Source organism: Myotis davidii, unplaced genomic scaffold (genome assembly GCF_000327345.1).
Source record: "Myotis davidii unplaced genomic scaffold, ASM32734v1 scaffold441, whole genome shotgun sequence".
In the NCBI taxonomy this organism is placed as follows: Eukaryota; Metazoa; Chordata; class Mammalia; order Chiroptera; family Vespertilionidae; genus Myotis; species Myotis davidii.
This window is the reverse complement of record NW_006291818.1, coordinates 264,620-283,479: the sequence shown is the minus strand read 5'-3', so window position 1 is coordinate 283,479 and position 18,860 is coordinate 264,620. Positions and strand designations below refer to the sequence as shown.

General features: G+C 38.8%; 1 protein-coding gene and 1 pseudogene across 2 annotated transcripts in view; one reads left to right on the top strand and one right to left on the bottom strand.

Annotated features, from left to right (window-relative positions):
- FAM63B (family with sequence similarity 63 member B) overlaps positions 1-18,860 on the top strand; it is a 60,697-nt gene that overhangs the window by 30,268 nt on the left and 11,569 nt on the right. For both annotated transcript variants that reach the window (XM_015564960.1, XM_006765224.2), the window contains 3 exons: positions 379-537; positions 6,270-6,372; positions 15,815-15,957. In XM_015564960.1, coding sequence (XP_015420446.1) covers positions 379-537; positions 6,270-6,372; positions 15,815-15,957 — 405 coding nt within the window. The remainder of the gene's footprint in view (positions 1-378; positions 538-6,269; positions 6,373-15,814; positions 15,958-18,860) is intronic.
- Positions 10,795-12,016, bottom strand: LOC102758189 (annotated as a pseudogene).

The window sequence follows — 18,860 nt, the reverse complement described above, 5'->3', positions numbered from 1 at the left end:
TCATCACAGCTCCCTTGGGGCCTAAGCCTTCAGTCGGACATCCCCTGAGGGCTCCCTGGCTGCCAGAAGGATGTCTGACTGCAAGCTTAGGCCCGATCCCACGGGGAGTGGGCCTAAGTTGACAGGTGGACATCCCCCAAGGGGTCCTGGACTGCAAATGGGCACAGGCCAGGCTGAGGGACCGCCCCCCCTCCCCGAGTGCACAAAATCAGGCCTCTGGTATTATTATATATTTAGAACTCAGATTGGTGTCCGGCACATAGTACATACTTAAAAAAAATAAAAAATGGAAAATTAGAGGAAATGTCTTGCATGTAAATATCTTCTTTATTGCTGTTTCCTTTTTCTTATTGTTACCCTTTCCTTTTCTGTTTTCAGAATATGAGTGATGCTATGGCAGTCTTGCACAAACTACAGACAGGCTTGGATGTAAATGTAAAATTCACTGGTGTTCGAGTGTTTGAATATACACCAGAATGCATAGTATTTGATCTTCTTGATATTCCTTTATACCATGGGTGGTTAGTGGACCCTCAGGTAAGTAGAAAATTTTAAATTATATAAACACAAATTTAGTAAAATGCTATTACTTTGGCAAATTAATTTAGATTATATTTTTTGGTACTTTTTTTTAAGGGAGTTTTTAAAAATTTTTTATTATTTTTTTTAATCAGAGAGGAAGAGAGAGGGAGAGATAGAAACATCAATGATGAGAAAATCATTGATCGGCTGCCTCCTGCATGCCCCCCACTGGGGATTGAGCCTTCAACGTGGGCATGTGCCCTTGATCGGAATCGAAACTGGGACCTTTCAGTCCGCAGGCTGATGCTCTATCCATTGAGCCAAACCGGCTAGGGCTGATACTTATTTTTGTTTTTACCTGGAATGAGCCAAATTGAGAGGTTAAGAAAGCAGTCCTCCAGACTGGTAAACCTGCCCAAGCCCAAGACTTCTGAGTGTCCTTTCAGGGAGTTAGGGGCCAACTCAATTAGGGCCATACCAGCTAGGCTTTACTTGTTTTTTATGAACCTGACTATACATTCTTTTTACACACATGAAAATTTAGACTTCAAGACTGAATTTATATAGATGCCATTTCTCTTTAAAGTAAATTAGTTTTTTACACTCTGGTTTCTCTTCAGATCGCATAAATCTTTCGCCTTTTAAAGTAAATTATAGTTTTAATACAATCCCAAACAAAATCCCAGCAGATTGTGGGAGTAGTTTTAGAATGTGAAAAGTTGATTCTACAATTTATATGGAAATAAAAAGATCTAGGAATAGAAGCCAAGATATTCTTTTAAAAAATAAAAAAGTATGTTTTTATTGATATTAGAGAGAGAAGGAAGGGGGATAGAAAGATAGAGAAACATCAATGTGAGAGAGAAACATTGATCAACTGCCTCCTGCACACCCCTACTAAGGATCAAGCCTACAACTGGTCTTATGCCCCGAGAGAGATTTGAACCAGCAACCATTTGGTGCATGGACGATGCTCAAACAACTGAGCCTCACCAGCTAGGGCAAAGCCAAGATATTCTTGAAGCAGAATAAGTAGGGAGGACTTGCTCTTCCAGATACAAAATATTTTAACGATTGTAGTTAAGAAAGACTGTGTGACTATATAGACAGAATTAGGGCACTGTAAGGTAATGGGGGAAAGGTAGTCCTTTCAATAAAAGGTGCTAAGACAGTTAGATATATAAATAGTTAGCCATTCTAATCCAAGTTAAGACTTGCATAAGAATTTAAATAAAGAAATTATGCAAACCAGAAAAAAAATAGCCAGTTAGATAGCCAATTCAAATTTCTAATTAGATAGCCAATTAGAAAAAAATGAAGTTGTTTCCCCCAAGTAACACGATAAAATTCTATTCCATGTGCACTTATCTTTTAACTGTAAAAAATAAAATTATATAACTTTGAGAATATGTTTTTAACCTTAATGATAAGAAACGGTTCTAAAACAAGACACAAATGTATTAACTATGAAGAACATAGGTGGAACATGACTACATTAAAATTGAGAATTTGTATTTGTCTGAAGAAATTCCAAAGAGAATGTAAATGTAAGCCACAGAGTAGAAGATGATCACAACTTACATTAGGATGAATATCCAGAAAGTATCAAGTGCTCCTACAGGTACTTTTTTAAAAGGTAGGCCATCCAGTAAAAAAAGGAGCAAATGATTTGAATAGGCACTTCACAAGAATGGATATGCAAGTGGCCAGTGAACATATGAACTAGCCATCCGGGAAATGCAAATTAAAAACAAAATGAGATACCACTCTGCACACATCAGGATGGCTAACATCTAATAGTCTGACAATACTAAATGTTGGAGAAGATGTGCATTGCATTCATTTCCTGCTTTTCTGAAGAGAATGTGAATTGGCTGTGTACCTTGGAAAGCAGTTTGAAGTTATCTAGTAAAGGTGAGGATAAGGATATCCTAATATTCAGAAATTTGACAATGCATATCCTAGAGAAATTCTTGATATGTGGAACAAGATAAGTGTACAAGAATATTCATAACAGTATTATTTGTTGTAGTCCCAACTGAAAACAACTTAGGTAGCTGTCAAAAGATGAAATATTATAGAACAATGAAAAAGAACAGTTGCATACAACTACCTAGCATATTATGTATTTGATTACATGGTTTATTGTTTGTGTTTGTTCCAGAATATAAACTTTATGAAAGCATAGAACATTTGTTTTGTTCTCTGCTGCATCTGCAATTGCTCTAACAGCACCTAGTATATAGTAGTGTATAAAAGGCACCCAAATGAATTAATTGAATAAAATATTAATACAGAGACTCAGCCTATGAAAACTTGAAATTTTGTATTGTTCATTGTTAGTATATAGAAGTAAAATTGATTTTTGCACATTGATCTGGTATTTGTTATTCTAGTTGTATTTTAGTGGATTCCTTAGGGTTGAAAATTCAGGTTCTTTGGAAAGACAACGAAGTTGCCTCACTAAAGAAATGCTCTAAACAGTGTAAGTGTTAAGAAAAAGACTGAAGCTCTAGCTGGTTTGGCTCAGTTGATAGAGTGTCGGCCTGCAGACTGAAGGGTCCCAGGTTCGATTCCAGTTAAGGGCACATGCCCGGGTGGTGGACTCGATCCCCAGTGTGGGGCGTGCAGGAGGCAACTGATATTCTCTCTCATCATTGATGTTTCTATCTCTTTTTCCCTCTCCCTTCTTCCTCTCTTAAATCAATAATATATATATGTATGTATATAGATATGTATATGCATATATATATGTATGTATACACACACACGTATGTGTGTGTGTGTTTAAAAAAAGAAAAAGAATGAAAATCTAAAAGAACGGTGCCCTCCATTTGCTTCTTAAGGGTTTAAGTTTTCATTTTAAATGTATCAAAGCTGGAAGTCATACTCTTTTGTGTGGTTTACATAGACTCATAACCAAAAGATCTTCTTTCAAAGAAAAACCTTATTTTATTCTGCATCAAAAGATTGACAAGTAAATACATTTATGTGCTTTTAGTTGATATGAAATGTTTTAGATTTGTATGTAACATTTTCCATAATTCACTGCTTTGACTTTTTCAATTTACTGGCCTTCTCAACCAACCATCAGTTCCACTTGCATGGTTAAGAGGCTTTTACAAAACATGGTAGAATTTTGCAGGAATCCTATATAATGAAAGCCTAATATGCTAAGTGTCCGGTCGTCCGTTCAATCAATCAAAGCGTAATATGCTAATGATATGCTAAGGCTGCTCACTTGCTATGATGTGCACTGACCACCAGGGGGCAGACAGTAGGCCGGTTGACCAGTCACTATGACATGCACTGACCACCAGGGGATAGACACTCTACTGGTCGACCAGTGGCTATGACGTGCACTGACCACCAGGGGGCAAAAGCTCTGGTAGATTAGCTTGCTGCTGGGTAGATAGCTTGCTGCTGGGGTCCAGCCGATTGAGACTGAGCGAGATGGGCTGGACATGCCCTGGAGCCCTCCCCTGGTCCTTCCCTGGCTGGCCAACCTCCCTCATCCCTCCCTGGCCCTGATTGTGCACCGGTGGGGTCCCTCGACCTGTGGCTTGTGCCCTCTCGCAATCCGGGACCCCTCAGGGGATGTCAGAGAGCCAGTTTTGGCCTGATTGCACAGGCCAGGCCTAGGGATCCCACTGGTGCACAAATTCGTGCACCAGGCAAAAAGAAATAAATTATAGCTTAGAGCAGAGCAGTTGTTCTTCAATTTTGCTATTCAGCAGTGGAATAAAACTTAGATAATTGAGAAGCAACTTGAGCCTGGAATTCTTTTAAATCTTTTTTAAAACTTAATTTTAGAGAGGGAGGATGGGGTGGAGGAGAGAAAGAAACGTCCAGGTGAGAGAGATACATCAACTGGTTGCCTCTCGCATGAGCCCCGACCTGGGATCAAACCACAACCTAGGTATGTGCCTTCACCGGAATCAAATCTGTAACCTTCCAGTGCACAGATGACACTTCAACCAACTGAGCCACACTGGCCAGGGCCTAAATCTTTTTTTTTTTTTTAATATATTTTATTGATTTTTTACAGAGAGGAAGGGAGAGAGAGATAGTCAGAAACATCAATGAGAGAGAAACATCGATCAGCTGCCTCCCTCACAACTCCCACTGGGGATGTGCCCGCAACCCAGGTACATGCCCTTGACCGGAATCGAACCTGGGACCTTTCAGTCCGCAGGCTGACGCTCTATCCACTGAGCCAAACCGGTTTCGGCAAGGGCCTAAATCTTTTTAATAAGCTTCCCAGTTTGGGAACTACTGTCCAGAGTATTTCTTGTGCAGATATATGTTAAGACTTATGTTCAAAGAGTAAGTATTCAAGAAGATCATTTGGATGTTGAAAGAAAATATCAGCCCTCTTATTTTTTATATCATTGCATTAATTTGTACTTGTTTTATTATGGATATATTATATTAATACAGTAGTACATGTAAATCATTTATAAAGATATTTTAGGGATGGGAGGGCAAACAAAATAAGTTGTTGAGACAGCAGAAATCTATTTTTTCTTCAATAATCAAAACAAAGTATAATGGAGAGAGAGTAGAGATGCCCAATTTTATATTCCTATAACTTAAAATCACTTTTCTAGTGAACCTCCAAAGACAAATATTAAATAAGAATCATTAGCCAAAACCGGTTTGGCTCAGTGGATAGAGCGTCGGCCTGCGGACTGAAAGGTCCCGGGTTCGATTCCGGTCAAGGGCACGTACCTGGGTTGCGGGCACATCCCCAGTAGGAGATGTGCAGGAGGCAGCTGGTCGATGTTTCTCTCTCATCGATGTTTCTAACTCTCTCTCTCCCTTTCTCTCTGTAAAAAATCAATAAAAATATATTTTTTTTAAAAAAAAAAAGAATCATTAGGCAAAAACTGTCCCTGATTAATATACATTAACTTTTCTTCAGAAAAATAAAGTTAGTTATGTCTACTCATTTTCACTATACTTGGCTAGGAAGTAAATTCTATATAATAAGAAGCTAATATGCAAATCAACCGAATAGCGGAATGACTGGTTGCTATGACGTGCACTGACAACAAGGGAGCAGATGCTCAATATAGGAGCTGCCCTCTGGTGATCAGTGCACTCACACAGGGCGAGCGCTGCTCAGCCAGAAACTGGGCTCACAGCTGGCGGTGGCAGGAATCTCTCCTGCCTCCACAGCAGCGCTAAGGATGTCTGACTGCCAGCGGGCCTAAGCTGTCAGTTGGACATCCCCTGAGGGCTCTTGGACTGCGAGAGGGCGCCGGCCAGGCTGAGGGACACACACACCCCCCGCGCCCCCTAGTAATAAATAAAATGGGAAAACTTTAATCTCATAAATTCGCATCTTTATATTTGCCCTGCTTTAAATGCAAAATATTTGTATTTCAGAAAAGAAAAAAACTGAGCTTTTCTTATTTTTCCTCCTTAAATGGTTTATATTTTATTTTAATCACTTAAATGCATATTTACAACCTTAGGAAATAAAGTTGCATGTAATAAACCCATTTAATTATTTTTTGCATAATTGACATACAAATGAGCACTATTTTTCTTTTTTTAAAAATATTTTTTATAATATAGCTATAAACAAAACAGTTGGGTGTTAATTTTAGTGTTGATTTTTTCATAAATAATATTTGTATCTTTAGTATTGTATTAGAATAAAACCCTAAAGAGTGATATTGGTTTCTTTGTTATTGTTTTTAATCTTATCATGATTAGTAAGACAGTCATTTGTTTTCTAGATTGATGACATTGTAAAAGCTGTTGGTAACTGCAGCTACAACCAACTAGTGGAGAAGATCATCTCTTGTAAGCAGTCAGACAATAGTGAGCTGGTTAGTGAAGGTGGGTGAGTGCTGCTATTACCTGACTTATTCTTGGCAAAATAAATTGTCTGATAATTTAAGATCTTTCTAATGTCTTAAAACAGAAGTGTTGCCGCTTTTATAGGAATTAAGTACTTTTTCATAAAGGTGCCAGTGAAAGGTTTTTCCTAGAAACCTTTTCACTTGACTTGTACAATGAGGCCTGGATTTTAATAAAGGACTTTAGAATCTCTTGTTAGCTTTTTTTAATCCTCACCGGAGGATATTTTTCCATTGATTTCTTAGAGAGAGGAAAAGACAAGAGAGAAATATCGATGTGAGCGAAACACATCGATTGGTCGGTTCCTGCCCGGGCCACGGAGGATCCTGCAACTAAGATACATGCACGTGACTGGAATCAAACCCGGGACCCTTTGGTCTGCAAGCCGATGCTCTATCCACTGAGCCAAACCAACTAGGGCTCTCTTGTTAGCTTTGATACGGTAAATTATCAGGGGTAACTGATAATTGCTTTTTTAAAAAAATTATTATTATTTGGGAGTACTACGTGAACTTGATAATTCATTCTGGACACTTCAGTTGACTGAGAAGAGTATCATGGTACTCAGTGTTCATTTTAGTAGGGCTATGCCTTATGTTTCAGTATAACATAGTATAGTAAAGCTCCATTCTTTTTTTTAAAATATATTTTTTATTGATTTCAGAGAGGAAGGGAGAGGGAGAGCGAGAGAGAGAGATAGAAGCATCCATGATGAGAGAGAACCATTAATCGGCTGCCTCCTACATGCCCTGCACTGGGAATCGCGCCTGAAACCCAGGCATGTGCCCTTAATTGGAATCGAACCCAGGACCTTTTATTCCACAGGCCGGTGCTCTATCCACTGAGCCAAATCAGCTAGGGCTAAAGCTCCATTTTTTTTAAAAAATATATTTTATTGATTTTTTACAGAGAGGAAGGGAGAGAGATAGAGAGTCAGAAACATCGATGAGAGAGAGACATCGATCAGCCGCCTCCTGCACATCTCCCACTGGGGATGTGCCCGCAACCCAGGCACACGCCCCCGACCGGAATCGAACCTGGGACCCCTCAGTCTCCAGGCCGACGCTCCATCCACTGAGCCAAACCGGTCTCGGCTAAAGCTCCATTTTTAAAGTATACCTTTGATCATTCACTTAACCTAATCCTTAACTAATTAAAATTGCTAAATTCATCGCCATAGAAGCAATTTCATATTTTTCAGCTGTGTTTCAGTCAGTGAAGGGAAGGAGAAGAATGCTGTCAGGAGCCATAGCATTTGGATATACCTTCCCCACCACCCACTTCCCTTTTTCATAAATATGTTCAAATACTGAGGTTGCTATTCTCTGTTTGTAGGATAAATAAAAGGAAGAAAAATCATAAGTAGGGAGTGAGCTTCATTTTTTTTAGACACACAATTCTTTTACATGTGGTATACATTATATATTATTATAATATATATTACTATTATCATTTTTTAAAAAAATAAAAACTAAGTTACTACAAGAGTATATGAGAACATATAAAAGAAGACATGTACATGAATCCCATACTATATTGATCAATCAGCACCCAACTAATTTTATTACTCCATTATCCGAGTTTAGCAAGAGGCAAGTAGCAAGAAAACACACAGTATTTTAATTGAGGCTTATCTTAGTCTTCTACTTGCCTTAAACACATAAATAAATATACAAGGATATTAGTCATTGTTCTGTATGACAGCTATTTCACTACAACCTAAGGCAGCAAAGTTTAAATTTTAGGGGGGAGAGAAGCAATAAAATATTTGTTAAAAATATTTTCTCTAGCTCTAGCTGGTTTGGTTCAGTGGGTAGAGCATTGGCCTGGGGACTGAAAGGTCCCGGGTTCAATTCTGGTCAAGGGCACATTCCTCAGTTGCAGGTTCCTCCCCGGCCCAGGCCTGTGCAGGAGGCAACTAATCGATGTGTTTCTCTCACATCTCTATTTCTCTCTGTCTTTCCCTCTCTCTTCCACTCTCTCTAAAATTCAATGGAAAAATACCCTCGGGTGAGGATTTTAAAAAAAAAGAAGGAAAGAAACAGAAGACAGATCGATAGCCCTAACCAGTTTGGCTCAGTGGATAGAGCATTGGCCTATGGACTGAAGGGTCCCAGGTTCGATTCCGGTCAAGGGCATGTACCTTGGTTGCGGGCACATCCCCAGTTGGGAATGTGCAGGAGGCAGTTGACTGATGTTTCTCTCTCATCAATGTTTCTAACTCTCTGTCCCTCTCCCTTCCTCTCTGTAAAAAAAAAATAAATCAATAAAAAATATTTTTAAAAGAAGAAAACAGATTGATAAATTACATTAAAACATTTTAAAAAAAACAAATATTTTCTCTCACTAGAACTTACTCAAGCTCTATACACAACAAATGTACAACAACAACAAAAGCTCTAGTACCTTTTTCACTTCTCCTTTTTCTCAACCTGATGTTGCTATTATTATTATTATTATTATTAATTCTCTGACATTGATTTCCCAGGATAATGAAAACCAATAGCTAACTTATATTGTATTGATAACTTGAGAAGAACATCTTGTTAAAAACAAGGAAGGAATTATCTTTTTTAATGGTATAGAATTTTTGGGTAATATATACCAGAATTGATTAAATTTATTGGCATATACATTTTGTAGTGATGAAATTGTGCATATCAGATTCCCGTATCAAGGAATAATTATATATAGAATTCACTATAATTAAAAAACTAAACTAGTTTTTCTTTTATAAGAAACAACAAGTGTGTAGTCTACTTGAAATAATTGTTTAACTCCAATTGTTACTTGTATAAGGCACTGAGAAATCAATACTAATAAGAGTTTATGCTAATTAGGCAAAAGTCCATCCAGACAAAGCCACAGTGGCTGCAAGGCCCGGGGCTCACGACAGCCGTGGGCTCAGGCAGTCATGGGCTCAGTTAGCTGCGAGGAGAAACATCTCCTGTGGGCTCAGGCAGCCGTGAGCCTGGGCAGCTGGGAGGCCCGGGCTCAGACTTCACAGCTGCCACGGTCGGCGGCAGCAGCAGCAGCAGCAGGGTGAACGGGACAGTGCCTTCCCCTGATCAGCCCGGTCACCTCCCACAGAGGGAGGCCAGATTGCAGCTTAGGCCCACTCCCATGGAGCAGGCCTAAGCCATCAGTAGGACATCCCCTGAGGACTCCCAGACTGTGAGAGGGGACAGGCCGGGCTGAGGGACCTCTTCCCTGCACCCCGCACCCCCAGTGCACAAATTTTCATGCACCAGGCCTCTAGTCTGTAATAAAAGTGTAATAAGCTAATTACTCCAGACTTCCTTCCACACTACCTTCTGGACGAAGCCAGGGCTGCGAGGGAAGCCTGGGTTCTGGGTGCCAGAGGGAAGCTGGTGCCAGCAGCTGGGGGAAGGAAGACCTATTCTTACATGAATTTCATGCATTGGGCCTCTAGTCATATATAAAAGAAGAGGTCACAATGGACATTTTTACTTATAATGTAGCAGTTAGCTTCCCTCCATCATTTTCTTCATATTTTCTTGGGTATAGTTTTCAACTGAAGTAGTAGTTTGCTCTCTTTTCTATTTAGCCTACAACTGTAATTTTCCTTTTGAATTAATAAAATATCCAAAAGGTGATTATATTTTAGATATAATGCCTGAACCCACACAAAAATTATTTTTCTGACATTAGTGTTTGAAAATATCTCTTAGTTTCAGAAATTCAATACTAAATTAGTTTATCAAATTATTTTCCTTTATTACTAAAGAGCTATTAGAGAAGATGAAAGTACTGAGTGCCTTAAAGGATGTGAAGTTAAAAAGAGGGATACTAAAATTAGGCAAAAAGGAACAAAAAGAGGTAAGGTAAAAGAAAACTTGGCTTATTTAAAAACAGTATGATCACATAAATCTTACAAGTCATCATTTATAACATCAATCTAACACTTTTATAAACAGCATTTATTATACAGAGTACTGAGAAGAGAAATATTTACAGCCGCTCGTGTTCATTAATGCATCTGTTCTTTCCTGCAGTCCTGAGAAGGAGGAATGTGTCTGGCACAAATACAAATTCTGGATTTACAAATTAGAAAACCAACAGTTTAAAAAACATTTTTACTTTTCTGGTAGAAATATAAAACCTGTGGTTTATGGGGAATGAAAGCAAACAAAATTAAAAGTCCAGTCAATTGTAGAGGTGGCTTTAACACCAAAGTTTTGTTTCTTAAACCAATTTTTCAACAGCAGTAAGAGTTTAAAATCTAAATCTAAAATCAAAGTAGACTGTCAGCAGAGTGCAGCCATTACAGTAAGACAGGCGCATGTGCAGGCTGCAATCCACACAGACCCAGGCTACCCTCAACACCACCACTTAAATGTACCAAAATTGATGAGTTTTTAAAACTAGAGGGTGGGAGGGCAAAACAGCCATTACATTGTCTTCCTGAAGTCCTTGAGGATAGAGTAGATGTTTTCAAAGTCTTCATAAACTTCTGCTCTGACTTTAGCAACTGTTAATACAACTTTTCCCAAAACAAAATAAGGAGAACAATTCCGGGTTTGATCATCCTGTAGATTAAACCAGGAAATAACTCTGGCTCATAACTACTGAACTGTTGGTGGGTCAACTTGCAGCCTTCTAACCTTGTGGAGAACTTCACATTGCAACTCCACACCATGTTCTGTATCTTGAAGCCCAAAAACTTGGCTGGGAAACCCAACTCTGTACAACTCTGGCATACTTTCTTCCTGCTAGTCTGGACCGGTTTTCATTCCTGGCATGGGTGCCCTCCATCTTCCCAGAATTGAAGATCAGGGCTGTGGTCCGGGGCTCCTTTATTCTCATGATCACAGTAGCATACCACTTGGAATTATATGCAGTATTTCAGGGACGAAGTGCAATGGTCTTTAGGTCAAGTTTACAACCAAGATTCACTGTGGATACAGTATTTTGCAGCTGTGGCATGATCTCCGAGCTCTCAGAGGGCTGTGTGGTGGGGTTAGGGGTAAAGGGTACAGGTTCGTGGTGCCCGGCATGGCTGCAGTCGTTAGAGTCTGTGAGTGGAAGAGCTAAAGGTCTGTCCTGAGGCTCCTGATTCACCTGCTGGGCCTTCGCTGCTGCCCTTGCTGCTCCTCCAGAACGGACAGACTGTTGGTGTTCTGAATGGGCTGTGGAGTCAGCCCTGTGCCATACGGCATCATTGGGCTAAAGCTAGGGATTCCATGAGTCATGCCCTCAGGAGAGGCCAGGACTTGAGTGTAGGGTGGCTATTGTTCTGATCCATGGCGACCTTTGCATTGGAGCTGCCTTGGCAGCCAGTCTTCCCCAGAGCATCCCCAGCGGAACTTCTAAGCAACTTCCTCAGCTCCCAGGGTTATCTTCAGACCAACAAAGTGAGGCTGCTTTGGAGTCACTGCAAATAGGAGCACCCACCCTGGAAGGCCTAGTCACATGGCCAGCGGCCCAGGCACGCACCATGGCAACCCTTCCCGACCCCTCTCAGGAAAATAATTTCTAATTTAAATTTATTTTCAGTGATATTATCTTATTGTTACCATTAGATTAATTTTCACCCTACTTTATTATCATTAATAACAAAATTGAAATTTAATCTAAATATTGCAAATAAACTATTTGTCATTTGAAGCAATGCAGATAAATAAACTGCTATGTAATGCTTAGAATTGTTTGCCAAAATTTGTTTAATTAGTTATGAAAAGTTGAAACTAGATTAGGTTTTTTAATATTCCACTAAAATCACAGGAGTGTCACTGTTTAAGAGTTGGTAGAAGAATTAGGAAACATTGCTCTCTGTATGTCCAAATTACCCTGCTTTATGGTTTGGGAAGAAATACAATTCAGTTTGCATTTATAATAATAAGCACTAAATTATTTATTATTATTATTCGTATTTGTATTTGTATTTGTCTTATTTTGAAAGAGAAAAGGAGAGAGAGAGAGAACCATTGATGTGAGAGAGAAATACCGATTGGTTGCCTCCACATGCACCCTGACTGGGATCAAACCTGCAACCGGGTATGTGTACTTTTGGTGCATGGGACGATGCCCAATTAACTGAGCCACACCAGCCAGGACATAAGCACTAAATGTTTAAACTTAATACCAACAATTCTCCTGCGTTTCAGTCTTTCCCATAAGTAAGTTTGTCCTTGAGAAAGTCGTTCTCTCTGAGCCTCTGTCCTGTTCTATAGAAAGAAGTCAAGAAAGACCTTCCTAGTGTTGAATTTTTCAGAGAGAATGTGCTGTATTTCCATTGAATGTTTGTGTCTTCGTGAAGGATTTGTAGATGCATATTGGGTGAGTGAGTTGTGGAAGCCCATTTAGAAACATCTTTCTGAAGGGAAGGGTTTGGTAACGCAGCAGTGGTGCCTCTCAGCACAGGCATCTACTTACTTTTAAAATGCTATATAACATTAAGTGCTTTAGTATATAACACACCCATTCTACTCAGTAATTTAGTACTTAGCAAAGTAATAATAGTAATTGAGGGAGGTGCCTATTTCTAAATGTATAAACCTCAGAAGTTGCAAATGTGCTATAGATTTCCTTTGGCTGTGGCCTTCTATATAACAATTTTGCATTTCCCCGCCTGCCTTACACAATTCTTTGGAATAGTGTGATATATGGATAACATTTTACAACCACTTTGCAGCTTGACTTGGTGTGGCTTGATAATAAGGGAGAGGGATGAGATAATAAGAGAGAATAAACTTGGCCCTTCCAAGTTTATTTTCAATTTCTTGTTGAGGTGTCAGTTTATTAACACCCTGTATTTGCACCTCTCTGCTCACTTACGAAACTTTATTTAGAGCAGCGGTCGCCAACCACTGGTCCGAGTACCACTGGTGGTCCGTGAGATCCGAAAGGTTGGTGACCGCTGTTTTAGAGCACTCTCTTCCCCCCTATTGTTTCTGAGACTTTTCTTCTTCAGAAAGGGAACAAAAGGAAGAAGAGAAAGATCAGAAGAAGAGAAATACACGCTTTTAAAATATATATACAGTTGATTTTCATTATTCCCAGTAGTTACGTTCTGTAACAGCGAATTTCAATCTTTTTCATCTCATGGCACATAAAAACTAATTGCTAAAATTCTGTGGCATGCCAAAAATATATTTTTTGCCAATCTGATATAATTTTAATTCATACTGGATGGCTATTGTGTTAGCTGTTATCATTTTTTTACTGGACAATTTAAGGGAAAAGAGATCAGTGCCCCTGATTAAATAGTCAGGTGTTGCATGTTTTTGTTTTGCTTTTGTTTATCCTCACCTGAGGATATTTTTTCCCTTGCCCTTTTTCTTTTTTTTTTTTTCAAAGAGAGTGGAAGGGAGGGAGGAAGGAGGGGAGAGAGAGAGAAAGAGAAACATCGATGTGAGAGAGACACACATGCCTCCAGCATGTGCCCCGACCAGGTGCAACCCAGGTACATGCCCTTGACTGGCAATCAAGCCAGCGACTCTTGCACAGGCCGACACTCTAACTGCTGAGCACACTGGCCAGGGCAGGTATTGCATGTTTTAAAAATTCTTGAGCACACCAGTTGAAAATCACTGTTCTATAAAGTTGCTATGAACACTGAATTAGTGAATACTAAACCAGTGCTCCTACGGGAAACACAAGATTAGGTTCCTGTGAGCCTTTAGTCACAAGCTTTTCATCAACTGATAAATATATAACCTTGTTTTATGGGCATTTCTGTTCAGAGACATCTTATTCAATATACTATATGGTTGATTCAGTAACATTAAATGCATGGCAAACAGCACTATAACTCACCTGGACAAAGCTATAAAAGTTTGTGTATTCTCCATAGGCACATCACAGACTTTGTGCACTTAGGAGCACCAGCTAACACTCCAGCATCACGCTTGGGGACCATTTTACACAGTAAAAATCACTCCACCAAAAGCACAAAAATGTGAAGAATGTGGCACTCCATAGACTGTGAAAAGGACACTTGTTCACAGTGTGAGAGCTGAAACAAGGCCTAGTGTTGCCTTGTTTGATCTCAGTGGGGAATGTGCATGTTTGGTGACTCAATTTCTTACTTTTTATATTTTTTTGTGTGACTCAATTTTTTGCAGCTTTGCACATATCCAGGAATGACCCTGAAAGTGCACAGCAAATATTGATTTTGGAGTTAATAAATTTTAGCTAGTAGGCAAATTTGGCCATTAGCAAGGATCAACTATACATGGCTTTTAAATTAAATCGCAGAAAACTTTTGTGTATTTCATTATGTTTTGAAAACAAAAGAGATCACTTCTATTTCTGAACTTGATATAGATGGATGGATGGATGGATGGATGGATGAACGGATAGATAGATAGATAGGTAGGTAGATAGATAGATAGATAGATAGATAGATAGATAGATAGATAGATATAGAGTGGCATATGTTGGAGGAGATTAGGATAAAATGGCATCAGTTATCCACTGTTTTCTTTTCATTTTTATGCCTACTTTTAGTTTTAAGGCAAGAATTGAGCAGTTTGTGAATTTCAAATTATCTGGGACCTTTATTAAAATCTTAAGCAACTCAGTTTGTTAAGACTACTTTTAGCCCTGACTGGTTTGGCTCAGTGGATAGAGCATCGGCCTGCGGACTCAAGGGTCCCAGGTACGATTCCAGTCAAGGGCTTATACCTTGGTTGCGGACACATCCCCAGTGGGGAGTGTGCAGGAGGCAGCTGATCGATGTTTCTCTCTCATTGATGTTTCTAACTCTCTATCCCTCTCCCTTCCTCTCTGTAAAAAATCAATAAAATATATTTTTTTAAGAAAAGACTACTTTTAATTTTGAAAAACCTATTATTGGGGAAGGAGCTGTTGACATACATATTTTACTCCTATGCGCTTTTTAAAAAAATTTTTTTTTATTGATTTCAGAGAGAGGGATAGAAACATCAATGATAAAAGAAAGTCATTGATTGGCTCCCTCCTGCACGCCTCACACTGGGGATCGAGCCTGCAACCCGGGCATGTGCCCTGACCGGGAATCGAATCGTGACCTCCTGGTTCATAGGACAGTGCTCACCCACTGAGCCACACTGGCCAGGCCGTCCTATGCACTTTTTAAATTACTAACTCCTGCCTTTTTGTTTTAGTGGGTTTTAGTTTTACTGTATCTATGTGTTTTGTTGCAAGCTGCCTGAAATCCTTTTTTGAAGTAGGTAAAGTATATATAAATACATTAATTAATAAAAAGAATTTCATGTGACTGTTCTCTTTAGGATGGGGATGTCTATAGACACATCTTCTAAAATAAAAAGGTAGAATCTCCAATTTGGGGCCATCATGTTATTGTATAAGTTTTATTCTGACTGGCCTTTCTTCATACTTTAACACAATGTAAATAGAAAAACTTTTTTAATTTTGAAATTATTCTTCCATCTAATATTGTGCATTGGTTCCATAGGCTTTGTAGCTGAACAGTTTCTAAATAACACAGCCACTCAACTGACATACCATGGATTATGTGAACTAACTTCAACGGTTCAGGAAGGGGAACTTTGTGTCTTCTTTCGGAATAATCATTTTAGCACCATGACCAAATACAAGGTATGATATAGAAATAACTGTTTGTTAATTGAAATTAAAGGAACTTGATTTAGAAATGTCTTATCTACTTCAAAATAAAAAAATTTAGCATAATATTCCTTAACCATTAAATTATGAAGGTAATTATTAAATACTTTTTTAGGATAGAATGGATTAGCTCAGTGATGGCAAACCTATGACACGTGTGTCAGAGGTGACACGCGAACTCATTTTTTTGGTTGATTTTTCTTTGTTAAATGGCATTTAAATATATAAAATAAATATCAAAAATATAAATCTTTGTTTTACTATGGTTGCAATATCAAAATATTTCTATATGTGACATGGCACCAGAGTTAAGTTAGGGTTTTTCAAAATGCTGACACGCTGAGCTCAAAAGGTTCGCCATCACTGGATTAGCTATTTAATTGATACTTCAGAGGCATCTGAGGCATTACTTCAAGTGGAAATGTTCAGAAAATGGTTCAAGACTGGAATAATTTTTGTGTACAAATAGTAATTTTGGCATAGGAGGAGATTTACAAGAAAAATATGGCATAAGACTAAAAGAGAGGGCCTTGGACAGATTTGAGGAGTGCCAACATTTAAGAATAGCTAGAGGAGTATGAACTAGCAAAGGAGACTGAGAAAGAAAAAAATAAAAGGAAAATCTAAAGAATATAGCATCATGTAAGCCAAAAGGGAGATAGTGTATCAAGAAGAATGGAGATCTCAGTTATTAAATGGTGGTGAGAGAATACTGGAGAAGAGTCCATTAACGATATGGATTTCATTGGTATCTTAGAGAATGGTGGCAGCAGGAAAAACTCAATTTGAATTGGTTAATAAATGCTTGGGATGTCAGAAACTAGAAACAGATTAAGCACCTCTTTGAAACAGTTCGGGAGCGGGCAGAGACATAATGGCTCATAGCTGTATTGGAATCCAGGGGATGTTTTTTATTTTTTAAAATGAGAGACTTAATCATGTTTAAATATAGACGGACTCAATAGAGAAAGGATAAGGATTTAGGAGAGGGGTATTTGATGTTGGGAGGCTCCTAAGAGAGTGCAAAAGGATAGGAATGTTCACAGGTGAAGGAGATTGACCCTTGTTTTAAAAAAGACCTCTTCACCCCTAGCTGGTTTGACTCAGTAGATAGAGCGTCAGCCTGCACACTGGAGGGTCCTGAGTTCGATTCCAGTCAAGGGCACGCGCTCAGGTTTCGGGCTCAATCCCCAGTGTGGGGCATGCAGGAGGCAGCCGATCAGTGATTCTCTCTCATCATTGATGTTTCTATCTATATCTCCCTTTCCCTTCCTCTCTGAAATCAATTTAAAAAAAAAAAGTCCTCTTCATTGTAAAGGAGAGAAAAAATAGACTGTGAGTATAGCTACAGGGAGATTTACAGATTTGAGGGCAGGAAGTAGAGGAAGTTACTGTGAATGCTTTTGTTTGTTATGTGGAAGGCAAGATCATTTACTGAGACTGAGTGGGACGGTTTGGTTTCATAGAAGGAGAGTTTGAAGTAGTCTTTGCAGCATGTGGGAGAAAGCTGTAACGAGGGAAATTGAGAAGAATCACCAGACATTGTTGGGAGTGGTAATTATTACTTGTGTAATTTTTTTGCAGGAGTATCTGTCAGGGTACATTCATGGAGAAGGTGGCTAGTTTGTTATTCTAGATTTGGGACTTTGTAAGTGGGTGCAACAAAGAGTAGAAGAGCAAAGAAATTCGGGGACATGATGGTATTATGAACATGCTGATATTGTCCAAATTTATAAATGTTGTATAGAACAAATAAAATACTATTCTTCATTAAGGTGATCTTATTTATATAGAGGGATAAGTGGGAACAGCTCTCCTGGTGGCCATTGTTTACTATATTGACAGCCAAGCTGAAATAGTAACACTGTTTCTTTGTTTGTTTGTTTGTTTTTTGTTTTTTTAAATTTTGTTTTATTGCTTAAAGTATTACAGAGAGTATTACATATGTCTCCTAGGAACACTGTTTTTTGAGTTTTGTTTTGATGAAAAATTGCAAACTTACAGAAAAATAACAAGACTAATTCAATGTGTGCCTATTATACTCATCTTTTTAAACAATTTTTACATGATACTATTTTCATCTTTTTGCTTATATTTCAATATACATATTTAAACAACATTTCCATTCAAATAAATCACAGTACCATTGTTTCATCTAACAAAATTAACTATAATTTTAATATAATCTAATACCCAGTCCATATTCAGATTTCCCATTTCTCCCCATGTAGTTTTATGGTCGATTTGTTCAAACCAGGCTCTCATCAAGGACCATGCATTACATTTGTTGAATTAACTCCATTTTAATATGATGTAAATCTTGTGTTTTCCAGGGGTTTTATGGGCCTTTGTGCTATTTATTTATGCCCCTATTATAATCCTCTCCATCCTATTTCCTACATTCCTATTGGACCTGGGGTGGGGCGGGAACCTGGTGGAAGGGGGAGTGGGGGGAGGAGAGGGACATCTGTAATACTCTCAACAATACAGTTAAAAAAAAAAAAAGAACTATAATTCCAATCCTAACAGTCTTTAAATAAGACACTGCTTTACTTCTGGCAGAGTACCCAGTGAGTACATTGCTTAGACGAATCAGAGACACTTTTCCCTCCTCATTGATCTAGCAACTAATTAACTGGATTTACAATAAAATCTACACTTCTTTGGCTGTTGCTGTAGAACTAGAAGCCCTAACGGAACAATTTCATAAAACTTAGGAAGGGGTTCCTCCAAAATGGTATCAGCCCTAGCCAGTTTGGCTCAGTGGATAGAGTGTCGGCCTGCGGACTGAGAGGGTCCCTGGTTCGATTGCGATCAAGGGCACATGCCCGGGCTGCGGGCTCAATCCCCTGTGTGGAGAGTGCAGGAGGCAGCCT